Below are 27,374 nucleotides of genomic sequence, written 5' to 3'. Positions count from 1 at the left end.
ATCAGCCTCTGCTGAGAAAGAAGGCAGGTGATTTTGCCCCGCTTCTGAATTCTACCACTTTGAGGGGTTTTTTCCTAGTCAAGTGGTATGTAACTTTTACAAAATAAAATGGGTGGTGCTGGCTCATTCAGTCATTCCCAATGTAGACACACAGAGGAAGTACCTATCCTCTGAGGAGGCTGCAAATTGCATCCCTGCATGAACCGCCGCCACCACTCTGGCTTTCTCTTCTTCCAATCAGCCTCCACCGCGGAGGTGTGCAGTTCTGACACGTCTCTGCATCTGGGGTGACTGGATCTGTCACTTCTGATGCAGAGATGCAGCAGAATCGATGGCTGCCAGAGGAGGTTCCCGGTTGCACCCCTGCATGAATGTCTGCTCTGGGTTTCTTCTATGAAGGATGGACTTCTCTTCTTCCTACACACTCAGGCGCAAGGAGTGGTTTCTAATTTTAATTTGGTGTGTGAGAGAAGAATAAGCACACCTTGGAAACCATTTGAGAAGAAATGAATGCGTGATGGTGCAGAAATTTCCTAAGAGGAGAGTCACGTTTGGATGCAAATGGAGACAGCTCACCAAACAAACTACTTGAACAAACGACTGCACGGCACCCACCCTCCAAAAACAAGTGTGCTTCTGCTTGGGCTTTCTGCCACTCTCCCCACACTGAGCAAGGCATTCCACCCTTTCCCAACTCTGGGCTGCTGTGCATGCTTTTAAGAAATGTGTTTTGTTTTCTACTCCCTCTCTCTGGCATGCTGGCACTTGTCTCCCATTTCTCACTTACCCTGTTCTGGGGCGATCCTGGCAGCACTCACCAGCTGCACTCGCTATGAGGATGAGCAACGAGTGCCCTGGGACTCCCATGCTCCCCCCCATGCGCCACCAAGTTTCCGACAACTGCGCTGACCAGCAGCAACAAAGAAAGGAATCCTGGCAAAGGAAGGGACAAGAAGTCACAGTTTTGCCCAATGGACACAACGGCAGCCTAACGACGTGGGAATCAAGCTGCTGAGTTAACATTAAAGAAAGGCAGCTTGGCATAAACTTTACATTTTTATTTATTTTCCAAACCCTCTGAAAATGGGGGTCCTGGGCACACAATGGGACAGTTCGTGGGATTTCCGTGGTGCGGACCCTCTGCCAAGGCCGTCATGCTGAAAGGCCTTCTTCATCAGTGAGCTGGACTTTGTTGGCCAGGCAGTTTGAAGAGCAGCAGGCCGCCCTGCCCGCGGCGAGGCTGGTGGTCTGCTTTGCCTTTGCGCTGCATGCCTCTTGGGCTGAGCTTGCCAGCAGGGCTGATTCGCTGGCCGAGCCGGAGATGGGACAGGTGGCCAAGCTTCCCTGAATCAAGACTGTTTGCTCTGGCTCAGGAGTCGCTGCCCCAAGGACATCCACCGTTTCTGACCTCCTGCCCCACACACTTTTCCAGGGGAGAGAGAGGTGGCCCTCGTAAAGGTTCCAGGACAGCAAGGAAAGGAAAAGCAGGGCAAAGGCTGCCCCCCAAAGCACCAATGTGAACGAGAGCCCTTGGACTCTCCGGGGTCGCTCCAGCCTTGCCGGGTTCTCCGTCTGGAGAGACGCCAAGGGCTGCGACTTTGGAGCTGCAGAGACGGCACACTTCCGATTTGATGGATCGCCCTCGGGAGCCACAGCGAAGCTGCTCTCTTGCTGGAGGTAAAGGAAATAGGTGGACATGGAGATGCGGAATTCTCTTCCGTTGGATGTCTCAACAGACTGGCACTCGTAAAGGCCGGTGTCAGAAGCCGTCATGTTAAACACGACCAGTCCCCTGGCGTGGAAGAGATACTTGGGCTCTTCGTCCTGCAGGCGGCTCCCATTGAATGTCCAGACAGACGTGGCCAGGTTGGACAGAGAGCTGCAGCTGAGATGTGGGCTGCTACCCAGGGGGACAGGGAGCCTCCTGACGTTCTGAGCTGAGAAAGGAAAGAAGCCAGAGGTGGTTACCCTTCTGCTACACTCACCTCCTCCTTGCCAACCTTGCCAACCTCCTCCTACAGCTCTTGCACTGTTTTGCTTCTTATTATGATTATTTTTAGTAGGAGTAGTACCCCACTCCACCTGATTGGTTGCCCCAGCCACTCTGGGAGGCTTCCAGCATATATAAAACATTAAACATTAAAAACTTCCCTATACAGGGCTGCCTTCAGATATCTTCAAAAGGTTGTATAGTTACTTATCTCCTTGACATCTGATGCGAGGGCATTCCACAGGGCGGGTGCCAACGCCAAGAAGGCCCTCTGCCTGATTCCCTGTAACCTCACTTCTCGCAGTGGGGGAATTGCCAGAAGGCCTTCAGAGCTGGACCTGTGTCTGGGCTGGTATAGAGGGCCAAGGCTGTTTAAGGCTTTGAAGGTCAGCACCAACACTTTGAATTGTGCTTGGAAACATACTGGCAGCCAATGTAGGTCTTTCAGGACTGGTGTTACATGGTCCCAACAGCCACTCCCAGTCACCAGTCTAGCTGCCACATTCCAGACTAGTTGTAGTTTCCCAGTCACCGTTAGGTAGCTTTAAGCTTCTAGTCCTTGTGTTTTTAAAAGAGCCCTCTATGCCCTTGAGCACAGACCCTGTAAACAGTTGCAGGCCCCGCCCCCCCACCATCTGAGGTGCAGCGGGAGGAAATGTGGGACAGGGTTTTTTTGGTAGCAGTACCCAGAGCTGGCTAACCCCACCCCTTTTGCACATGTAGAATCATGGCATTGTAGAGCTGGAAGGGACCACAAGGGCCATCTAGTCCCACCTCCTGCAATGCAGGAATCTTTCGTGTGGATCGAACCCACAACCCTGAGATTAATAGTCTCCGGTACTACCAAGTGAGGTATCCCAGGTCAAAAATGAGTCAGTAAATCACCTGTTAAATAGGTGGTTATTTCATAGAATCATAGAGTTGGAAGGCACCCCATTGATCGTCTAGCCCAAGATCTTGCAATGTTGGAATATGCATCTGCCCCATGTGGGGATTGAACCTGCAACCTTGGCGTTGTCAGCACCGCACTCTAACCGAGCTCTCCGGGCTGAGCTGGATATAAATAAATATTTTTTAGGGCAATAGTATTCAGAAGCACATTTAATCTATGCTCGCACCTGTTTCATCAGGGTGCTCTTAGACCTGATTTGACTTGGGCTGTGCAGCTGATGTTCTTTTCCTGCCATTTGTGGCTGCTTTGTTAGTTTACAAGCACTTGAGGGTTTTGGGGTGGTAGCTAGCAGCTCTGAGGTCCCGGTTTGTGATGGAAGGGTGGGAGATGGATGTTACAAAGCAATAAATGACGTTCTGGCGATGGCATGCCATGGCAGCCTAGGTGTGTTTGTGATCCTGAGATTGATACAGCCAATGTGAGCGTTGTCCCTTTGACCCCTATAGGAAAGAGTTTTCCATTTGCGTAGTCGCTCTCAGAGAAAGAGAAGAGATTATTGCTGTTTCCCCCCCTCGCATCTTTGGAAGCGCTGCTTAACATGTGCTGCACGGAGGGTTGGGGCTCCTGAAATTTTAATGCGCTTTCTGCTCTTTAATATTTGCCGTCTTGTACGAGATGCGCTCAGCGGCAACGGCACCGACAATCTCTGCTGCAAGCCACTGTTGCTGGTCCCGCTGACATTCACTCCCCAGCACCCGGGAATTCCCTGGGTTCAGCCCAGGGCTAAAAATTAAAGGCGGGAGCTTTCGAGAGAATGGCTACAAAAGGAAAAAGCGAACATGCCTTCAGTCCCATTCTCTAGAGCCAGGAGGGGGTTCATGCTAACAAAAGAAGGGGGGTGGAATCTGTGCCTGTGGGAGCAAAGGCAAGCTTTTTTAAAACCAAACACAATTCTTTCATGCAGTGCCTCTGGGAAAAATCAGAAGTCGCCATGCAGCAGATTCAAAGGGAGATGCACGCAATTAACCAAAGAGGCAGCAACTGTGATCCTGGGTTCAAATCAGACTCTGGGGGCACAGTAATGATTTGCCCTTAAGTGATAGTTGGTTAGAGTGAGATGCTGATAATGCCAAGGCTGCAGGTTCAATCCCCATAAGGGACAGCTGCATATTCCTGTACTGCAGAGGGTAGGACTAGATGATCCCCAGGGTTCCTCCTAACTCTAGGAATCTATGATTCAAGACCATGTAGTTGTTTGCAAAAGGGACAGGGTGGCGCTGTGGGTTAAACACTGAGCCTAGGACTTGCCGATCAGAAGGTCGGCGGTTCGAATCCCCGTGACGGGGTGAGTGCCCGTTGTTGCTCCTGCCAACCCTAGCAGTTCGAAAGCACGTCAAAGTGCAAGTAGATAAATAGGTACCACTCCAGCGGGAAGGTAAACGGCGTTTCCATGCGCTGCTCTGGTTCACCAGAAGCGGCTTAGTCCTGCTGGCCACATGACCTGGAAGCTGTACGCCGGCTCCCTGGGCCAGTAAAGTGAGATGAGCGCCGCAACCCCAGAGTCGGCCACGACTGGACCTAATGGTCAGGGGTACCTTTACAGTGGTGCCCCGCAAGACGGAAAACCCGCTAGACGAAAGGGTTTTCCGTTTTGGAGGTGCTTCGCAAAACGAATTTGCTATGGGCTTGCTTCGCAAGACGAAAATGTCTTGCGATTCCTGGGTTTTTTTCCCCCTCCCCCCCCTTTTCCCCAAGCCCCTAAGCCGCTTAACAGCTGTTCGCTAAGGCGCTTAACAGCTGATCGCTAAGCCGCTTATCAGCTGATCTAAGCCACTAATAGCCTTTTAGCAGCTAATCCGCTAATCCCTTAAGCCTTTAATAGCCGCTAATAGCCTTTTAGCAGCTAATCCGCTAATCCCTTAAGCCGCTAATAGCTGCTAATAGCCGCTAAACCGCGAATAGCGCTAATAGCGCTAATCCGCTAATGGGCTTGCTTCGCAAGACAAAAAAACCGCAAGACGAAGAGACTCGCGGAACGGATTCTTTTCGTCTTGCGAGGCACCACTGTACCTTTAGTTGTTTGCAATGTAGACAGACTACCTCCAGGCTGCATGGAGGGCTGACAGGGTAGGGGGAACTAGATGGCACAGTGTCCACTAGTGGCAAATCAGGAAAATGCAATCATGGCCTCTGATACCAAAAGTGCATTTCGGGTGCACGTGAGAAGTGCCTGCAGGCTTGCGAGGGCACGTGTGTCTGTCTGGGTGGAGGACAGCAGCATTACCGTTACCATGGAGAAAGCAACAGGCTCTTTGGAAAGGAGGTGCCTGGCTCCTGGCCACCCGCCTGCCTGCGACATCACTGTTGCCAGGCAAAGTCAAGTTCCGAAGGGCAGTTCCAGATTACCAAATAGGCAGAATAAGCACCGACCTAGGGGCCCCACACATATTAGGGGCCCCATGACAGCGAATCAAAATAATATTGATTTGATCTTGAAAGAAAATTACAACCAAGCCTTCTTAGTTCACTGTTATCCCACTAGAGGGGGGCGGAGACTGCCTAGGGGCCTCCACAGGGTTGAATCCAGCACTGCCAAAGGGGTTCTATGGCACTGACGTGGCTGGAGCTCTGGACAGGCTGCAAACAGAGGCTGCAAACGATCCCTTGCAATGAAGCCTGGCAGGCATTCTCAGCTGGGATTGGTAATTGCTGGGTCACATCAAGGTCAGAGGATTCCTGGGCTTCCTTGGGGCCGTTTAAGCCACAACATGCTGCCCAACAGGTTGGCATTTTTCTCTCTTCGATACCATGAGGATTTCTCTTCCTTTCTTTCTTTCACAAAATAAGAAGATAAAAACACTAGCTGCAGCCTTGTCCTGAAGAGCGACCTTTTCACACTGGCTGCTCACATCTGACTTGTCTCTCAAGCTCTGTGACTGACAGGCGCCTCTGGTTTTGTGGCTCCCCTGCCCAACTCCCATGACCTTTGAAATCTCAACCCCTGGCAGCCTCCCCGCTGCCTGGATGGGTGCCTGAACTCCCTTCCCCATTGGGTGTGCAGCCTCCATCTCCCAGCCCTTTTCCTGCAGATCCTGAACAGCACAGGAATGTTTTAATTGTGTATTTGACATCTGCATTGCAGGGGGTTGGACTAGATGGCCCTTGGGGCTCCACCCAGCTCTACAATTCTATGATTTTATGAGTTGTGGGGGGGGGGGGAGAGAGAGAGAGACAAATGTCATAATAAGACTGAGTGTGAGAGAAGGTGCTCCTCCAGATAATTTGCTTATTGAGCCTCCAGAAGTTGCATTGATGTCCGTTCTTCAGAAAGTATTTGTCCTTATTTCTTTGCAGGGGAGGTTATATGTCTTTCCATCATTCACCAGCTTATCTCACACTTTTCAGCACATCTCCTGATCACAAAAAGTGGGCGAGTGTAGCAGTTCCTTAGCCTAAGAAGGTTGGATCTGTTGGATCAGGCCAGGGGCCCTTCTTGTCCAGCACTGTGTTCTCATGTGGCCAAACGGGAAACCAGCAAGCAGGATTCGAGCGCCAGAGTCCTCTCTCCCCTCCTGCAGTTTACAGCAAAAACCAGGTTCCCGCAAAGGGCAGCCCACCAAGAGGAGGTGACAGCAGTGGCCTTCTCCCACTCTTGCTTGCCGCTCTTCTAAGGTGGTCTGGCTCTGTCCATGGAGGATCCATTTAGAAATCATAAGAGCCCTTCGGCAGCTGGGTCAGGCCAGCCTGGTCTAGTTCAGCCTCCTGTCTGCATAGCAACCATGCGGCTGCCCCAAACAGAAGCCCACAAGCAAGAGCAGAGCTCCTCTACCCTCCTGTGGTTTCCATCAACTGAGATCTTTTGTTTTCTTTAACGATTCTTTGGCTGGACCATTGAGGTGGAGACGCTTCTTCAGGTATACAGGGTCGAGGCCATTTAGGGCTTTAATGATCAGCACCAATAATCATGCTTGGAAACACAGGGAGTCAGTGAAGGTCCTTTAGGACTGGAGTTATATAGTCCTGGCGGTTGCTCCCAGTCACCACTCTGGCAGCCACATTCTGGATTAGTTGCAGGTTCCAGGTCACTTTCAAAGGTAACCCTACGTAGAGCACATTGTAGCAGTCCAAGTGGGGGATAACCAGAGCATGCACCACTCTGGCGAGACTGTCCACAGGCAGGTAGGTCTCAAGCATGGGTAGGCAAACTAAGGCCTGGGGGCCGGATCTGGCCCAATCACCTCCTAAACCCGGCACATGGACCGTCTGGGAATCAGCGTGTTTTTACATGAGTAGAATGTGTCCTTTTATTTAAAACCCATCTCTGGGTTATTTGTGGGGCATAGGAATTTGTTCATCCCCCCCAAAAGAATATAGTTCAGCCCCCCACAAGGTCTGAGGGACAGTGGACCAGCCCCCTGCTGAAAACTTTTGCTGACCTCAGACTCTCAGCCGGCGCACCAGATGGAGCAGTTGCTCTGTATACCTTCTGTAACTTGGCATCCTATGGATCCTTATGGCGCCAGCTTTAGAAAGGTAAAATTTACATGTGTTTCCCTACCCAGTTCACGAAGAGTCGGACACGACTGAACGACTAAACAACCCTACCCAGTTTAACCTCTGGCCCTGAGCACCACTTGTGAACTGGCTAACTACATCCAGGCAGAGCACTTGCTCACAGACCCTATTATCTCAAGAAAATAATAATAACAATAATACATAAATATAGATATTAAAAACATTCCCCTACCCACTTCAGGGCACCTGGAGGCATCTCCATTCCTGACACTCTGAATCAGATCCCTGCAGGGAGGAAGAGGCGAATTAACATGAATACTTCATGCAGGCATGAAAAAGCATTTGGCGTTGCGCAACCACTTCTCTCAGAAAGCATCCTCGCCTGGCCTTGAAATTCACAGAATCATGGCTGAGGGACTCTCCTGTGAAGAGAGAGCAGAGAACAATGTGCTTCGGTGGCGCACGCTGAAGTGTGGCTGAGTGCGTGGGTTTCAAAGCCTCACCTTGAGCGTTTATTCCCCACACAGGCAGGGCTGGAGCCTGGTAGGTGGGAAGCACACTGTGCCAGCCCAGTTCAGTCTCTGGTAACAGACAGAGAAGCTTTTCCCCAGCCCCATATGGAGATGCCAGTGATGGAACGTGAGATCTTCTGGACATGATCTTCTGGACATGTCACTGAACTATGGTCCTCCCCCTCAAAATAAACTAAAATCCTAGTCCTCATGGTTCTGAGGAAAGGTTCTGATTCACAGGGGTACAGAGGGGAGCTTCTACTGAGCCAGACCACTGTTCCTTCCTTTACAGATAAATTTAAGATTCTAGTCCTCATGGTCTTGAACAAAGAGCTAAGTTTTCCACAGAAACCACAAAGCTGCTGTGTGTCAAGTCATATCACTGGTTTGTCTAGCTCACGATTGTCTCCAGAGTTTCCCAAACTTGGGTCTCCAGCTGTTGTTGGACTACAACTCCCACCATCTCTAACTAGCAGGACAAGTGGTCAGTGATGATTGGCATTGTAGTCCAAAAACAGCTGGGAGTTTGGGCAATACTGGTCTTGCCTGGAGATGCAGAGGCCCTTCTGCATGCTCCAACCCTTGAAGTTTGAGTAAGATTCCAGTCCTCCTGGCTTTGGCTTAAGAGCTTATTGAAACAGAAGCACAGAAAGGTGCCTTACACCAAGAGATCATTGGTCCATCTACCCCAGAAGTAGCTCTCCAGGTGTCAGATGGGGTTTTCCCCCAGCCCGGTGGATCCTGGCCCTTCTGCATGCCACACAGTTGCTCTGCTACTGAGCCCAGGGAGGTGGAAGCAGTAGTAAGCAGAATAATAATGTGTCTTCGTTTCAGTTACAGGCACGGAGGTCGCCTAGAGGGCTCAGAGTGAAATGAGAGGCAGTGATGTTAAGTGAATGGTAAATAATGCACGGCGCAGCTTTCAAAGCCTCTCAAATGCTGCATAAATGCTAATAGCTATTGTTGTTATTATGTATCCCACAGGGCAGGGGTTGTGCTACTCACCGCAGACCCCCAGACTGGTTCGCCATGGGGATGCAGGCGCCGAGAGGCAGTGACCAGGCACAGTAAGGATCCCTGGCTAAGACGCAGTCGAGGCAGAACTTGTACCGGCTGCAGGTGGCCACGGGGAGCTGCACGAGCCGGGAGGCAGACCCAGCATACAACAGGCCCTGGAAAGGGAGCACCAAGCAGACAAGACTGCGGTGTAGCTCAGCTGGTATGGAGCACGAGAGCCTTAATCTCAGGGCCAGGGGTTCCATGCTGGACATGTTGCAGGGGGTGGGGCAAATGACCCTTGTGGTCCCTTCCAACTCTGATTCTAAGACATCTTTCCTGCACTGGACTGAACTGTATATGAAAGAGATACACGCAAAAGGGCAGGCAGAATAAGGCGTGTCAGGCTAGGACCTGGCGTGCCATGGTTCAAATCCCCACTTGGGCAGCAGTGGGCCAGCCCTTGCCTCTCCACCTGACCTACCTCACATGGCTGTTGTGGGGATTAGAGGAGGAGCCAGAGGAGCATGTGCACCCTGGAGGGAAATGTGGGGTGCAAAGGCAATAACTAAATGAATAAAAGGATGTGAAAGGAAAAGGGTGAACGGTGAGGAAGGTGTGGTGTCATGCTGCACAGCCCATGTAAGCATTTAAAGGCCAAGCCGAAAGGCAGCCACTCTTTCAAATTTCAGTTTCTCCGGTTTTGGCATTGCAGTTCTCCAGCCAAGCAACACGTACAAAACTGACACATGACAGGTTAAACATAAAAATGCCTAACATACAGAAATCCATTGTGCTGGGGGAAACTGCTCTGCAAAAGGGGAAACTGCAACAAAAAAGGTCAACGTGGGGAGAAATTCAGGCCCAAATGTCACTGGATTTTCAAAACTTGAAAATAAATAAACTGCAAATTCCTGCAGAGTTGTAGAAAGCTGAACTGAAGTTTCGGAAAGATGAGTACCTGAGAGAAACCAGAATGGATGGATCAGGACAGATGCCCTACCTTTTGTGCAGCCAGCTTGAGTGTCTGCACAGGCTCTGGAGATGGAAACAGCTGTAACTCTTCCACAATGAAAATCTCCCCCTGGAGGTTGACAGCTTTATGCAAATAGCCCTTATCTGCACAAAATCAAGCACACTGTTAAACCCCAATTAAAGTAAATGGGGTGGGGAGAAGAAGAGAAGGGACCACTGTTTTGAAGGAACCATGGTCTAAATTACTCAAAAGCAGGAAAAATGTGAGGTTAAGACTCCTGCCCTCCTAAAAAGGTGCTTTATTCATCTGATAAAGAAGCCAAAAAGACCTTGGTAAAGTCACTGCTTGCCCCAGCCACTTTGGGTGGCTTCTAACATATATAAAAAACCAGAATAAAAGATTAAACATTAAAAACTTCCCTATACAGGGCTGCCTTCAGATGTCTTCTAAAGGTATGTGTAGTTACTTATCTCCTCGGCTCAGGGGTCGCATAACCTCCATATCCTCCCACATTTCTCTGATGAAAATAGGGACATCCCCTGCTTCCTGGTAGCCGCCCCATCAACCTTGTGGGGGGGGGGCGGGATGCCTACATCAGCCCCCACCACTCTCACTCCAAGAAAGAAATTCTTTGCCCCTCTCCTTTGTTTGGAGCAGATGGGAGGATGACCGTCCCATCTTGGCACCCAGCGAAAGGAAGGCATGTTTAGAGAGGGAGTGTTTGATGTGAGAGAGACCGAGTCAGCACAAGAAGGAACTGAGCAGGAAAAGCAAAGAGTCTCTCAAGCATGGCAGATTTGGGAGGTGTTTCCTGAGACCTTCAGTGGACTCCATGGGAGGTAGCAGAGGGCACACGGGCACCTGCTTGTGCCATGCTGGAGATTCCCAATCTAGGAAGTTGGCCTACCTGTCCCTAGGAAAAGGATGTCATACGTTGCATTATCCATGCCACTAGTTTGGTCTACCACAAGATGTGTGTATCGCACGCCTCTTTTGACCAACACTGGCTGGCGGCCGATGGGGTTCACGGTGCCATCCATCAGGGGATGGTCCCTGGCAAACTGGAGGACTCTGTCCGGCAAGTCAAGGGAAGAGCTGTATCCCTCCAGGGGCCTGGCAGAAATGTTGAGGCACTAGAAAAAGGAAGATGGTTACAGTATTCCTTTTAGTCAGACGTTCACCTGTTTGGTACACACAAGTGATATCCACTTGAACACTTACCACATGGGGGCACAGATGGCCAACCAGGGAAGGGAGGGGGACAACTTACAGCGCCCGGGCGAGGTGTGGGGACCTCTCCCCTGTGCACCACCCATTTAGCATGTGAATTCTCAACGGCAAGGGGGCCTTTGAAGTTTCCTTTCTGGAAGAGGTCTTGAACAGCTTCCATCCTGAACGCACAAATGGCCGAGATGTCCAATCTCCCCCTGAAACAAGATGGAAAGGAAATCAGTTCTGCGACAGACCAAGTCTTTCCAGAATGCCTCCCTGCTTCTGGAACAACCAAAGGATTTGTCTGATGAAGAAATATGCCCACAAATAAGATAAAAACTCCCTCCCACTCTTCAGAAGTGGAAGAAGCAAATCATGCAGAGATGCAAGAAGCAGCCATCTCTGAAGGTGGGGGGATTTGGGCTCAGCCTATGAAGCTGCCTTATCCTTGGCTGGCCAACAACCCAAAGATTGTACAGCTAGCATGGTCCAAGTTCTCAGGCAGAGAACTTTCCTACCTTTTCCCCCCAAACAGGAGATGCCAGAGATTGAATTTTCTGTATGCAAAGCGGGTGGCTCACCACAGTGAACTACAGTGCCTCCCGAATAAACAAAGAATTGGTTATTTTACCAATTTATTGTTTACAAGAAACAGGCACTTCTCTCCCTATTGCCTCCAGCTGAGGTTTGGCAACAATAATTCTGCAGGCCGGGGGGAAACAACAACAGCACAGCTCGGCCACACAGTCTGCATGATGCATTCACTGTTTCTCAGGCGCTAATTGCAATCTTGAGATGCCCACTTTTCCCAATCATCCTTTGGTGACAAAGCTTCTTCGTATGAAAAAGTCAGAAACAGAAAGGGTGGGGCAGTGGGAAGAAAATTATTCACAAAGGAGACTTCTGCCTTGAGTCAAACCAGGGTACCGAAATGTGGGCCGCCCTTAAGCTGTATTTGTCAATTATTCACAAGACCTCAATAAAAGCTTGTGCTGCTGCCATGTTAACGGGCCTTTAGTGAGGCTTTTTCTGCCATTCCTGTGGGGTGGCTGATGTAGTTCTGTCATCATTGCCATATGCTCTTATCTGGGCTGTTGGGAGTTGCAGGGAAAACACGCAAAGAAGGCTGGTGTAGCTGCATTGCTATGGTGGCTGCGGTTTCTGCTTTATGCTCACAACAGCACGTTTCCCACCCTTTTTTGAAGGAAAAGCTGGAGGTTGGCTTTTGCTGCCCAACTCCCCAATAGGCTCTGAGTCCCCTAAGCCCATGAGAAGAATGGATGGAGGTAGGATCCAGAGAAAGCAAGGCAGATCTTTATTTTTCTGTTGCGACAGAGTACCCCGCCCTCCTTGCAAGGATGTGAAAGACCAAGAACAAAGTGTGCAGAAACTTTTACGTACTTTAGACATTGCCTAACCCCTTAGCCAAAGACTTAACTAAAAGCACCATACATACATCACAGAAAGAAGGGTTCCAGAAGAAAAAATTGAGTGTGCAGTCATCTCTCCTGTCTGCCAGGATACCTGATAATGTTTTTTGACTGCATTATCTGGGCAGCCTGGCCATTCTTTTGAGATGTTAAATACTTTACTTCTTCAATCCGGGTCAGAGGCCCACCCTATTCATACACAAATATGCCCTTAAAACAGATTTTGTAGGATTTGTAAGTGAAAAGAACTACTGGGAAAGGTTTCTCCAACATATTTCCTTCTGTAGAGGAAATATTTTGGGTTATTAAGAATCAAGATGGCATCAGGATTCCCCCCCCCCCCGAACTATTTCGGACATGTGATTTATTTACTGATGTATGTGTGCTTACCTTGTGCATTTATGAACATTTATTCTATATTTGAGACCTTGGAATTCTTATAACACAGTCCTTCTTCACACAGCACACATTTGAACTATGAAACTCCCTGCCACAGGAGGCAGTGACAGCTGCCAACTTTGATGGCTTTAAAAGAAACTCAGGGCGGAGAAGGCTATTGATTGGTTCTGGCCCTGATGGCCAGGCTCTGCCTCCAAATCCCAGGTGCTGGAAACGACAGGGGGGGGGCTCTTGTGTTCAGGCCCTGCTTGAGGGCTTCCCTTTGGGGCAACTGTTTGGCCACGGCGAGGACAGGAGGCTGGCCTAGGAGCGTCCGTCTTATGTTCTTATGGCTGTGAGAAAATCTTACCACTGCTGGGTGAAAATCCCATAAAAGATGCTTTCCCGCCAGTTGGTTGTTTTGATCATGAAGACGGCGTGGAGGACATTGAACTGAAAATCTGATTCAGGAGCTGAGCAGACAAGGGTGGCCTTTAGAAACGAGGTCCACTTTTTCTTCAGGGTACGCCTCCCACTGAGATCACCCTGTGGAAAATAACCCCACAAGATAGCAGCGAGCAACTCTTCCCCCTCCCGTGAATCAGGGCCTCATTCCCTGGGCAGGGCTGGGGGAGCTTCGTGCCAACAGTGGGCAGGGTCAGAGCCAAAGTGGATGGGGCCAGTCCTTTTCTTCCTGGCACCCCCTTTTCTCTTTCTCCCACCTCTTCCACACAGAACTGAAGGCGCCATGTTCTAGCCTAGGGATGGAGGACCTTTTCCCGCACTGGTAGGACAATCAAGGGGTCCAGGTACGCACTGTGCAGATCTGAGCTACCCGCGAGACCAGAAGTTTGTCATAGAAGTCAAACTCAACCGCCGCTTCTGTGAAGAAGACATAAACTCTGTCCGAGTCGGAGCCTGCCCCATTCTCCTGCACAAGATCCATGTGAACGAAGGTGGGCTCTGAAGAAGACAATGACACAGGGTTATTGTTCAATGTCAGGGGCAGAGATCCTAACCAGTTGAAGCACCGTACTCTCGCCACTCAGACTTCCAAACTTCATGATTCTTTTAGGAGGGAATCCACCCCCACTGATACCAAAATGGGGAGGGCGAGAAGAGTTCTGCAGCACCCAACAAAAATGATTTTATAGCATCAATATATCATCCAAAACCAGTTTGAAGTCCATATTGTGATATTGGTTTCATAATTTTTGACCTGGCAATATATATATATTGTGTGTGTGAGTGTGTGTGTGTGCGTGCGCGCACATGTGAAAAATCACAATGTAGGAAAAACAGTGAAGCCAGCCAATGCCTCTACATAACTCCATTCTTATTTCAGACATTGTGATATATCAGCATATCGTGATGTTTAGCTGCTGATATATCACAAAGCTGAAAACCAGCTCCATCCCTATTTCAGGCATTCTGATGTATATTGCAATGTTTAGCTGGTGATACACTGCGATGTTGCAATCCAGGTATCACCCAGCCCTAATCAGTAGTGATAGCCACCAGCCTAGATGGTTTCAAAAGAGGATGAGGAAGCGAAGTCTATCCATGGCTACCAGTCATGATGGCTCTGCCCTTCCGCCACTGTCAGAGGCAGGCAAGGGAAACCTCAGGAGGGGAGAGTTGCTCTTGTGTGTCCGTCTTGCTTGTGGGCTTCCCGTTGGGGCACCTGGCGCCCGTGGGGATGGGTAGGGTGGAAGGCAGGGAGGCCAACAGTAGACTGGTAAGACTCCCTGGAAAAGACCCTGATGTTGGGAAAGATGGAGGGCACAAGGAGAAGGGGACGACAGAGGACGAGATGGTGGGACAGTGTTCTCAAAGCTACCAGCATGAGTTTGACCAAACTGCGGGAGGCAGTGGGAGACAGGAGTGCCTGGCGTGCTCTGGTCCACGGGGTAATGAAGAGTCGGACATGACTAAATGACTGAACAAAAAAAAAAAAACAAGAAACAAGGCAGGCAGGTGGGGGACAAGTGAGGGCAGACTGAGGTTGGTGGGGCAGCGCCCTTTTCCTAAATGGATCATGTGAACCTAAGAAGAGTCAGGTCAGGCTCTTCTTGCATTCCCAATATCTTGTGGAACGGAACACACTTCATCAGGCACTTGAAAGATCCCTCCTCTAGACGTTCCGACACTCAGTGCAAGACTCCCAGGGCAGTGTACAGAAAGGCAATAAAGCGCAATAAAATAACAATAAAATAGCACGCAGCAGTCATCAAGAAGAAAAAGGGGAAACATAATCGTCCAATGATTTCCAAGAGGCCCTGAAACTGAATAAAAGCAGGGAGATGAATTCCCTCATTTTAAAATTTCAAGTGTTTTGTGCATCCTTGCCTGGGTCTCTCCCCCCTTCTGTGCTGAAACTTGCAAAACAGCAAAAATCAGCACAGATTAACATCAGGCATCCAGCGGTACAAAGAAACCTAGATTACTCCTTCACAGAAAGGACAGTTTGTTATCACTCAGGCTAAATGAGAACATTCCTGCCCTCATTTAAATAAAGGGGCCGTTTATAGAAATTAATTAAATTGCCTTGCATCTCCTTTCTGTTGCGACAAGGCAGAGCAAATAAAGCCTTTCTGATGGCAAGGAAAATGGGTGAAAATAGGCCTGTCAACAGATTAAAGAACTTTATTTATGGATTAATTATCTGATTTGGAAGCGCTTAATCACGGGGAGCACGTTTACAAATTGCAAAAACATCGGTGACGAAGCCCCCTTGGGAGGAACTTGATTGCAAGTTAAAAATTTAATAACAAAATTTAATAAGCTGAAAGATGGCGCTTATTGTTGAGACATGAAAGGTCATCCATATTGTAGCTTGCTTATTTGCAGCAGGGAAGCCTGCAAAGCTAATCGGCTGAGAGGCTGTGATAGCATCCATAGGTGGTTCCACGGAAGGCAAAGCCATTTGCGGTATTTATTTATTTAGTTATTAAATTTGTATATTTCATCCTTTTTAAAAGTTCACAGGGTGCTTCACAACATAAAATGCAAAATGAGAACACAAAATACACAATAAAACAAAAACAAACTCATAATTCCCCCTCCCACAAACACACTGAAAAGACCATGGAATGTTAATCAGCCAAAGACCTGGTTATAGAGAAATGTTAAAGATATGTAATGAAGGCACAAAGTGAGTCTCCCTGGGGAGAGCACTCCACAGATGGGGAGCCACTGCCAAAAAGACCCGTTCTCATGTGGCTGCCCTCTGGATCTCTCACGGAGGAGGACACGAAGAAGGGCCTCAGAGGCTGAACACAGGATCAGGGTCAGTTCATATGGGGAGAGGTGGTCCTTAAGCATTGCAAGGGGTTGGACTAGATGGCCCTCAGGGTCCCAACTCCATGATTCTATGACGAGAAGACGGAAAATGAGGCCGAAGGGAAATGAAATTAGGAAGGAACCAGGGTCAAGATAATATGGAGAGCCTTAGCTTTTATAGAAATGCTCGGTGCATTTACAAGCATGGAAGACGAAGAGCAAACTCCATTTGAGGATCTCTCCCTCATTACAGTCGATCAGGTATATCTGGTATACCTGGCTTGAGAGCAGTACATGTGAAAAGGATCTAGGAGTCTTGGTTGACCACAAACTTGACATGAGCCAACAGTGTGACGCGGCAGCTAAAAAAGCCAATAATAATAATAATAATAATAATAAATTTTATTTATATCCCGCCCTCCCCAGCCGAAGCTGGGCTCAGGGCGGCTAACAACAATAAAACAGTACAAACAATGCAATTCTGGGCTGCATCAATAGGAGTATAGCATCTAGATCAAGGGAAGTAATAGTGCCACTGTATTCTGCTCTGGTCAGGTGAGGACCTGGAGTACTGTGTGCAGTTCTGGGCACCACAGTTCAAGAAGGACACTGACAAACTGGAACATGTCCAGAGGAGGGCAACCAAAATGGTCAAAGGCCTGGAAATGATGCCTTATGAGGAACGGCTAAGGGAGCTGGGCATGTTTAGCCTGGAGAAGAGGAGGTCAAGGGGTGATATGATAGCCATGTTCAAATATATAAAAGGATGTCACATAGAGGAGGGAGAAAGGTGGTTTTCTGCTGCTCCAGAGAAGCGGACACGGAGCAATGGATCCAAACTACAAGAAAGAAGATTCCCCCTAAACATTAGGAAGAACTTCCTGACAGTAAGAGCTGTTCGACAGTGGAATTTGCTGCCAAGGACTGTGGTGGAGTCTCCTTCTTTGGAGGTCTTTAAGCAGAGGCTTGACAACCATATGTCAGGAGTGCTCTGATGGTGTTTCCTGCTTGGCAGGGGGTTGGACTCGATGGCCCTTGTGGTCTCTTCCAACTCTACGATTCTATGATTCTAAGTGCCTGTCCTTGCCCAACTGCTTTGTGAGAGGTGCAGCTGAGAAGAAGCTGGCTAGGTGGGTGGGGAGGCGATGGCTGTGGCTTAGGCAACATGCAAAGGAGCCAGCCCAAATTGACGTCCCTTTGCTCTAGTGTGCCTTTGTGACCTCATTAGCCATTGCACCAATTGCTGCTGTCACCTCAGCCCTATCTGCAGGGTTAACATGCACAGTAATGGGGCATAAGCAAATGTCACCTGACTGTGGAGGACACAGGGACAACACGTTTTTACTCACCCCCAACTCAAATCTTTCCTGAACCAAACCTTTGCACCAGTTCCCTGGCTCTCTTTCAATCTAAGGACTGGAATACTGTATTTTAAAACATGGATTTGTGCTACTTTTAACATCCCCTCCAGCACTAGCCTGGTTTGATGGTTTGTTTTGTTTTTTAAAGATCTCCCTTTAACAAAACTGTTTGGTGTTTTAATGAAAACCTGCTTTTTAAGCTACCATGTAAAGAAAAGCTGTGCACGTAGCGTTTGGCTGCTGGGCCGCTTTCTCGCCAGAAGACGTTGAGGCAGGGTGTGTGTTTTCCAACAATGGCAGATTTAATTGCATGTGCAAAGGGCCCAGTACATGACAAGAGGCAGAGGCGGGCAGATGCCATCACGAGATCGAAATAAGCACTGCACCTCCAAGCTCCATTAATTGGCGACATCTGCCTGGCGGAGGGGTTAAAGTTACATACCTTTTTTTAAAAAAAGAGACTTACCGTTAAGCCATGACGCTTTAAATTCCGTCCTTAAAGGATTCCTCAAACTCCGTAGTATAATTGGCTCCGAACCCAAGAAGTTGTTTGAAGTGGCGGAATAAAGTGCACCGTCTGGGCAGGAGAATAAAGAGACAGGCTTTTTATAAATCTCGGGCACTAATTACAGAGAACAGGCAAGTATTCTGTGTGTGTATGACAGGCTGATGGCTATATTCAGAAGCAGGGCAAGCGAGCACATGGGCGTAGCCTGGAGGCAGCTGCCCCCCCCCAAACAAGTAAATAAATAAAAATACCTTAAAAGTATCATTTTATTTAAAAATATAAATAACCAGAATATTTGAAATAATAATTTAATAATTATGTTATTATTTATACCCCGCCCATCTGGCTGGGTTTCCAGCCAAATGTTTTGACAGATTTTTCTGAGTGCTTGGGGTCAAAAGAAGACATTTCATTCCAAATCTGCTAGACAGAGCCAGACAGAGGATGATGACAGGTGGGTGTCCTGGCCCCCATCTAACATAAATCCTGGCTACAGTCATGACCCAGAATCATTCAAAATATTAAGCACCCAAGACGGAAGAATTAAAGGTGGGTGGAGCTGGAAAAATGCTGTTAGCATCTCAGAACTGTATCCAGTTTTAGCCCTACTCAGGGCAGATCCATTGAAATGGATGGACATGACTAAGTTTGGGGAAAGTCCACTGGGGCGGGGGGGGGGGCGGGGAGGCTGGCTTTATGCAAGCAGACAGACTGGGCTGTGTGTAACAAAACAAAAATAAATCGGCTTTCTGATTGCCCTTTTCAAGCCAGTCTTTTGTTCAAGGCCTGAAAGGACACAACAGAGCCAAAATATCCCCAAACACCTAATTGGAACAATTAGCACTCGGCAGCCATGACTAAGTGGGAAAGATCTCAGCTCCTTCCTGAAGGTGTTGTGACAATGAGAAAACTCACCAACCACCAGAGACGTGTATCGTGTCCTCGGCTCAAAGGGGCATCTTCCCCGGCTTTCTACCACCTTGGACAGCAGCTTTAGCTTCCTATTGTCCATGACCTATTTGCAAACCAAGCAAAACCAAATGAGCGGAGCTTTTCTGTTTAGAGACAGCAGCCAAGGTGAGGCCCACATTCCCCCAGGGGGCCACATGGCAGGGATGGAAGGGGCAAGAGGTGAGAAGGGGATGGGCGAACAGATGCAGGCCTCTCTGTTCAACCATCAGGACTCTCCTGGGTTGCCCCAGCCACTCAGGGCAGCTACCAGCAAAATATAAAAACACAATAAAACATCAAGCACTTCTGCTACTGAAAGCTTTGCTCAAAGAACAGGGTTTTAGCTGCCAGAGCTGCCTGCGCACTTTTTTAGAGTTAAAACCTAAGAGAAGTTACTCTGAAGTAGACATATATGCTTTAAAGCAACATAAACAAATAAATAATGCTTTTAAAGGGAACAGAACTCACAGATCATGGAACATAGAATCATAGAATTGTAGAGTTGGAAGGGACTCCAAGGATCATCTAGTCCAAACCGCTGCAAAGCAGGAACTGAAGACCTCTTGGACCATAAGGGGATTGAACCCCTTGAATGCCAAGGTCATCCTTGGCATCATTAGCACCATGAGCTAACCAACGGAGCTAACACAGGACGCTGCGTTTTACTGAGGCAAGAGGTCCAACTGGCCTAGTATCGCCCGCACAGACTGGTAGCAGCTATCCAGGGTTTCAGGCAGGAAACTCTCCCAGCTCCAGCTGCAGGTGCCACTGGTGACTTGAAGCTGGGGACCTTCTACATTCAAGGCAGTTGCTCCCCCTCTGCGCTATGGCCCTCCCCCAACTACACTATATGAGAAAGGGGAGGTGTCAGGGTGCTGTTGACAGCTCCTGGCTGACTGCCCAGGAAAGCAGAAAGGCAGAGAAAACACAGGCTTTTTAGTTCTTTTTACTATTATTCCAGATGCCAAGGCAAGGCAACCAAGCACCTTTCAGTATCTAATGTTCATAGAATCATAGAATCATAGAATTGGAAGAGACCACAAGGGCCATCGAGTCCAACCCCCTGCCAAGCAGGAAACACCATCAGAGCACTCCTGACATATGGTTGTCAAGCCTCTGCTTAAAGACTTCCAAAGAAGGAGACTCCACCACACTCCTTGGCAGCAAATTCCACTGTCAAACAGCTCTTACTGTCAGGAAGTTCTTCCTAACCTTTGGGTGGAATCTTCTTTCTTGTAGTTTGTATCCATTGCTCCGTGTCCGCTTCTCTGGAGCAGCAGAAAACAACCTTTCTCCCTCCTCTATGTGACATCCTTTTATATATTTGAACATGGCTATCATATCACCCCTTAACCTCCTCTTCTCCAGGCTAAACATGCCCAGCTCCCTTAGCCGTTCCTCATAAGGCATCGTTTCCAGGCCTTTGACCATTTTGGTTGCCCTCCTCTGGACACGTTCCAGTTTGTCAGTGTCCTTCTTGAACTGTGGTGCCCAGAACTGGACACAGTACTCCAGGTGAGGTCTGACCAGAGCAGAATACAGTGGCACTATTACTTCCCTTGATCTAGATGCTATACTCCTATTGATGCAGCCCAGAATTGCATTGGCTTTTTTAGCTGCCGCGTCACACTGTTGGCTCATGTCAAGTTTGTTGCTCTGAGTGAAGCTCCACACACTACACACCCCTTCTTCGTACCTCCCTGTTCATCAGACTCCTCCCCTCTCATACAGTTGCTGTTCAGGGCCACCTGCCTTCAATCCCTCTGCTCTGCTATTCTCAGTGAATGCCTGGTTTGTGGGGAGGGAATGGGTTCTGGGAGTCTCCCCAGTGACAGTCAGCTGATGCTTGGGCTCTGCCTGCTCAATGCTACCTAGATTCTCATCTCCCATTATTTCCCAACTTCTTCCCTCTTGCTCTTCCTCTGGGGTGTGCCCTGTGTCGAACCAGTCCTGTAGATCTATACTATCTGCCCCTTCCTCCTCTCTGGAAGGCTCCTGGGAAGGTGGTCTCCATCACTCCTCTGCATCTGCCCAGTCCCTGACACTAGGGCACGATACTTATAGGTGTTCCACAAAGCGTATTTTGCAAACTTACCACGTAACGACAAGCAGGATAAAACGCATTGGTTCCGCAAACATATAAGCTGGTGTCATTTATCTTATGCAGAATGAGGATGTAATTCTGGCAATCTGCCTAAAAAAAAAAAAAAGCACACAAAATGAAACAGTGGGGGGAAGGGATAAACAGATCAAAAGCACACGTAGCTCAGAAAGCTATTCTGCTCCTGGAGTTAAGCAGCCAAGTCTAGACTCAAAAGTCACCTGACTTACAATACTGGAGATAGCAGGGATTTGTTCATTCATTCAAAGACTCAGCAACTCGCTGAGAGAGATGCCTTGGACAGCCACTGCCCGTCAGTGTAGATGTTGATGGTGGTGATGATGATAATAATGATGATGATGATAATAATAATAATAATAATAATAATAATAATAATAATAATAATAATAATTCATTACTTGTACCCTGGCCATCTGACTGGACAGCTTCCAACAGAACCAAAACACAGCAAAATATCAAACATTAAAAACTTACTGATATCCCTTCAGATATCTTGGGAAAGTCTTATGGTTGTTTATTTCCTTGTCCCATCTTGCCACCCTCTACCCGGCTCCCTGTAACCTCACTTTTTGAAGTGAGGGAACCACCAGAAGGCCCTCGCTCCTTCAGGTCTATGGGCCGAGGCCATTTAGGGCTTTATAGGTCAGCACCAACATTTTGGATTTTGCTAGGAAATGTACCAGGAGCCAGTGTAGCTCCTTAGGACTGGTGTTATGTGGCCGCTCCCAGTCACCAGTCTGGGTTAGATGGACCAATGGTTTGACTTAGTGTATAAGGCAGCTTCCTAAACCTGGTGAGGGTCTTAAGAGATTTGCAGCCAGAGGTCCCAAATCTGCCTCCGGAGAGTTACCGTCTCCAGGGAGGGCAGTTGGAGTCCGTGGATTGCACCCTGTCCCTGGACAGAGACCCACATTGCTAAAGTGACCCAGAAGCACCACGGCCAAGACCTACTTTACTCTTTCCTCGTCGAAGGCACTCTAGTCTCCTGTTCTCTGGGGCAAACCAGGCCTCCTGGGAACCCAAAAGCAAATGAAACATTAAGATGAGTGAACGGAGACTGCAGACCAATTCCATTTTCTACTTTATAGTCACCACTGCTTTTAGCTGAATACTTCCTGGGCTGGAAGTGGAAGTGCTAGGCTTACTTTTGGGGGCAAAGTTGTTGAGCTTTTTTCCAGTTTTGCCCAGAGCTGTTTTTGTTACATTTTTGGGGCATATTCGCCCACCCATAGATGATCTTCCAGCGGCTTGCCTTGCAAGGGGGCTCACTCCCATGCCACAAAGGCAGAAGGTTCCCCGTCAGTCCCAGGTAAAAGGATAACAGGTTAATAGGATAGACCTTCTCTCAGTCTGGAGAGCCACTGCCAGTCAGAGTAGACAATACTGCACTAAATGGACAAGTCATCTCACCTGGGGCAAGGCAGGTTCCTATTTTCCACCTCCCAGCCCTGACATAAAAAGTTAGGCTTTTTAAAAAAAAGTAAAAGAAAACAAGGGACTAGAAATAATCTGTCAATTTGGTTTCTTTGCAAAAAGTCTCCTGAAAGGCACACAAGTGTGAATATTTTAAACAATGAAATAATAATAAATTAATATTACATACCCTGGTTATTTCTTTAGAGATATCACTCAAGTCCAAAGCAAGGATATAGCCTTTGGCTCCCACATACAAAATGTTGGTTTCTTCGCTCAGGAAGAGGGTGGAAAAATGGGACAGTCCTTGTTTCCAAAAAACGTTAAAATTATCAGCTATAAAAATAATAATGATGCCTTTACTGTCAATGTACAACCTGTGTACAATGAAATATAAATGGAATATAAATGGAAGAGAGAAGACAAGGCCTAAACATGACTTGAAAATGGCTATTTGGGTATCTGCATTCCACTTTCCCAGCAACATAGAGCTCAAAATGGCTTATAGTACGTAATAGCATTAAAAATTTGCGAACGTTACTGTCACTATAATCATAATGATCTGATGTAGAATTATATATCATATAATAATTCTATCTGCTGCAAAACAGAGAGATTTACTTATATAGTTTCTCTTGCTTTGCTTTCTTTTGGTGGGACTACTCCGTGTGGAACAAAGATCCAACCCTTTGCTTTTCTGTTTTATTCCCTGCCAGGGGCATTTTAAAGTGGTAAATTGGTCTACAGGTGATGGGTTGAATCCAGACTAAGTGAGCTGCCCCAGGTTTCTCATGGAAATGCATGGGACTCAGGTTCTGCTGTGCCTAAATGTTCACATTGATTTTGGTGGGGCCCAAGTTCAACAAATGCAAGTCTCCGGATTCAACCTGATGTAAATAACTTTAGAATACAGAAGGGGCAATACCCTATGTGGCCTCCAGCCTTTTATGGACCCAACTCATGTGCCCTTACAGCGTTCTCACCTCAGGAGGAGCTTGTCCCCCCTACACTCCACCTCCAGCAAACATTTAGATTTCAAAAAGTACAAATTTTCCTGTTACGTCACACCCACCACCACCTTGGCAACCTGCCAGTTCTGACCACTCCTGGGTGAGCAGACAATTGTTAATAGCTCAGTACTTGGTTCCCCATTGTTCCTTAACAGCTAGCCTTAGCTAGCCTGGCCAGGTTGGTTTGCATAAACTAACCCATTAATTCCTTGCCTGGCACAATTCTGAAGCTTGTATTTTCCCTTCATATACAAATATTATCTGAATACTACATTTTATTAGTTTCTAATATGCACTGTTACCCCAGCTATAACAATAATGAAAACGATCCCTTCTAAGAAAATAAGAAGTTGCCCTGTTGTATCAGGTCTCCCTAGCCCTGACTTTGTCAGCTGGTGCCCTCCAATGGATGGGCGTTTTAGTCCAAAACCTCTAGAGGGCACCAGGTTGGCAAAGGCTGACAGAGTCCGACAGACTGCCTCAGCACCCTTTTCATTAACAATTGTCGTGGGACACCCACAGTGGTACACCACCGTTTTTCTTGGTACATAGTCCAGAAGACCCTGTGTGTTGTTGAGTGACTGGATCGTCCCCCAGAGGGCAAGAAGGTGAAAGAAGGCTGTGATGACGCCCGACATTTCGTTGCAGAGTCCTGCAGTCTCTCCCGTGTTGGCTCAGTAGCCTTGAACAACCTGAGGTGCAAAAGACGGTTTCAAAGGTTTCATACGGCAATGTTTGCAGTCTCTACGGTGGACTTTACAATAAACCCTAGACAATTTCTTTCTTTCTAATAATAATAATAATAATAATAATAATAATAATAATAATACATTTTTATTTATACCCCGCCCTCCCCAACCACGACCGGGCTCAGAGTGGCTAACACCAATAAAATTTCAATAAAACATAATGGGGGGGGGGGAGAACAAACAAACAAACAAGCAAACAAAAAACCAGTTTATTAAAATACGGGTTAAAATACAATTTAAAATGCAGCCTCATTTTAAAATTAGCCCATAGATCAAAACCCTAAGGGAAGGGAAACTTAAGGGTCAGACTGAATCCATACCAAAGGCCAGGCTCTGTCTTGCAGGCCCTGCGGAAAGATGTCAAGTCCCTCAGGGCCCTGGTCTCTTGGGACAGAGCGTTCCACCAAGTCGGGGCCAGTACTGAAAAGGCCCTGGTTGAGACCAATCTAACCACCTTGCGACTTGGGACCTCCAGTGTTGTTATTTGTGGACTTTAAGGTCCTCCGCAGGGCATACCAGAAGAGGTGGTCCCGTAGGTACGAGGGTCCTAGACCGCATAGGGCTTTAAAGGTCAAAACCAGCACCTTAAACGTGACCCTGTACTCCACTGGGAGCCAGTGTAGCCGGTGCATTTGTATGTAAGCTGTGCATGGTTCTGTCCTGCCCCCTGTTTTATCCTCACAAGAACCCGGTGAGGCAGATTCAGCTGAGAAACAGTGACTGGCTCAAGGGCAGCTAGGGAGCTTCATGGCTGAGTGTGGATCCAAAGCCAGGTCTCCCGGGTCCTAGCCACCCTATTATTACCTTTAGAACAGAGCCCTTAAAAGGTAAAGGTAAAGGTACCCCTGCCCGTACAGGCCAGTCTTGACAGACTCTAGGGTAGTGCGCCCATCTCACTCAAAGAGGCCGAGGGCCAGCGCTGTCCGAAGACACTTCCGGGTCACGTGGCCAGCGTGACATAGGACAGAGCCCTTACACACACACAAATACCAATCACCATTTTTGCTTCTTAAATTGTGGCGTCCAGAACTGGACACAGGACTCCAGGTGTGATCTGACCTGCAGAACAGAGCAGTACAATGACTTACCTTGACCTGGACACAAGACTTCTGGTGCTGCAGCCTAGAATAGCATTCAATTTTCTCCCTGCTGCATCACACTGTTGATTCATGTTCAGCTTGTGGTCTACTAAGACCCCTAAATCCTTTTCACATCTACTACTGGCAAGCCAGGTGTCCCAGGGCTTATATTTGTGCAGCTGGTTGGATACCATTTTCCAGAGGTGGTATCCAACAAATTCCAATGATAATAATAGTAGTTGTAGTAGTAGTAATAAAATTATGCCCCACCCACTCTGGGCGGCTTATACTCAGAACAGACCCATAACATGGTTACAAGTGCCACATAAAACTCCTGCCGCAGCTGTAGGAAGGCAGCAATTTTAGCGTGGTGGAACCTGCACTTTGGAACTCCCTGCCTGTTGACCTCCAGCAGGCAACTCCACTGCACTCTTTTTGGAACCTGCTTAAAATATTTTTTGTTTAGGAAGCCTCTCCAGAAATGTAGGACTTAAGTGCATCCTTGTTTTTAGTGCTACTGTTGATTTCAATCACCTTTGAAATGTTTTAAGAATACCTGTTTTTAATTGCTTTTATTGATAATCTAATTTTTCTTTTTGTGAACCGCTTTGGGGCTCTGTCATAATGAAGTGGTGTACATAAATGTGGAAATAAAAATTTAAAAATAATTAACATTAGGCATTCTGAGCGGTCCTTATCTTGCCATTAACCTTACAATAGAGATAAACTGCGAGATAAACTGATAAGATAATGTAATATATGTAATGTCAGGTAATGCAAGATAATGCTGACAAAGTGTGTTTTAATCTCTTGCTGCTAGTGTTAATTACCTTTTGAAAGGTTTTAGTTGTTTGGAACCGTGCTTTATTGATCATTTCAATATTTTTTTTTGCAAACCACTTAGAGCTTATTCTTATTATTCTTTGTAAGTTTTGCAATACAAAATAAAGGTCTGAGCCTAAGTTGTTGAATTTCATCTGAAGAGGTCTGACATGGGAGACAATCCTTGAATCCTACTGTTGCCACAATAGGCGCTGTGGGTTAAACCACTGAGCCTCTTGGGCTTGCTGATCAGAAGGTCGGCGGTTCGAATCCCTGCGACAGGGTGAGCTCCCGTTGCTCGGTCCCTGCTCCTGCCAACCTAGCAGTTCGAAAGCACGCCAGTGCAAGTAACCCTAGCCCCCCCCCATCACTTTGCAGTTTGTTTCTTTGTCCTGTAATGACCCATATATATATATATATATATATGTGTGTGTGTGTGTGTGTGTATGTACACACACACACACACACACACAGATCCTCAGGTCATCTCCCCTCCCCCCTCCAAATATCCCCGTATTAACTCTCCAAGGGCGTCTCCCCACAAAAAACAACGCCCTTCCTAGGACAAGACACCCCAACCCCAAAATATTCCTCTCAGGAAACCCCCTCCCTGGTCTTCACTTGCAGCCTCCCCCTGCCCCCCATGATGATAATTATCCTCAGGGCAGCCCCTCCCCTCCAATTTTACCAGCTCCCACACACGCCTAGGCCCCAAATTCTTATTTCATGCATTGCTGGGGGGCTGGACTAGAGGGCCTTTGGGGTCCCTTCCGGCTCTTCCCCCTATTGGCCCCCCTATTACAGCCCCCTCCCCAATTTCGCCCTTATCAACCCCACCTTTTTATTCACCTGCCACAAGCCCCCATTTTCTAGGTGCCCTCAGGCGCCCCCCCCCCACTTTATTTTCAGCCCTCACCCCCACCAAATTATTAAACCTGCCAATCTTATTATCATCAGGAATTCCCCCCCCCCCTTTTCCCCTTCAGGTTCTCTGCCGGCTTCCCCCCTCCTCAAATTACCTGGCGGGGGAGGGGGAAACGGCCGGGGGGGAGGCGCTTTTATACGCCCACGTGACCTGCGCCCCCACTGGCCCCGCCCCCTCCGAGCTCCGGCGCGCGCGTCGCTCGGGGGGCGAACAAAGGAGCTTCGGCTTCCCTGCAATTCTGGAGTTCGAAA

General features: G+C 48.0%; 1 protein-coding gene across 3 annotated transcripts; it reads right to left on the bottom strand.

Annotated features, from left to right (window-relative positions):
* Positions 1-1,043: 1,043 nt before the first annotated feature.
* On the bottom strand, positions 1,044-27,374 carry LOC310668336 (semaphorin-4D-like). Of its 3 annotated transcripts, XM_083421470.1 has the most exons (15): positions 27,218-27,374; positions 24,069-24,240; positions 22,729-22,874; positions 22,077-22,136; positions 21,099-21,197; positions 18,968-19,067; positions 18,011-18,121; positions 13,719-13,864; positions 13,272-13,447; positions 11,152-11,308; positions 10,789-11,014; positions 9,909-10,024; positions 8,915-9,081; positions 7,630-7,682; positions 1,044-1,937 (listed from the first exon to the last, which is right to left on the bottom strand). In XM_083421470.1, exons 2-15 carry the CDS (start codon positions 24,184-24,186, stop codon positions 1,153-1,155), a joined length of 2,460 nt encoding a protein of 819 aa, XP_083277596.1. In that variant the 5' UTR covers positions 24,187-24,240; positions 27,218-27,374; the 3' UTR covers positions 1,044-1,152. The 3 variants fall into 3 exon arrangements, with proteins under 3 accessions (XP_083277596.1, XP_083277597.1, XP_083277598.1); XM_083421471.1 differs by lacking the exon at positions 21,099-21,197 and having other exon boundaries at positions 27,218-27,306; XM_083421472.1 differs by lacking the exons at positions 22,077-22,136; positions 22,729-22,874; positions 27,218-27,374 and having other exon boundaries at positions 24,069-24,331.

The sequence above is a fragment of the Podarcis tiliguerta genome (assembly GCF_965153285.1).
Source record: "Podarcis tiliguerta genome assembly, chromosome: 18".
Taxonomy (NCBI): domain Eukaryota; kingdom Metazoa; phylum Chordata; class Lepidosauria; order Squamata; family Lacertidae; genus Podarcis; species Podarcis tiliguerta.
This window is presented reverse-complemented; position numbering and strand designations above follow the sequence as displayed.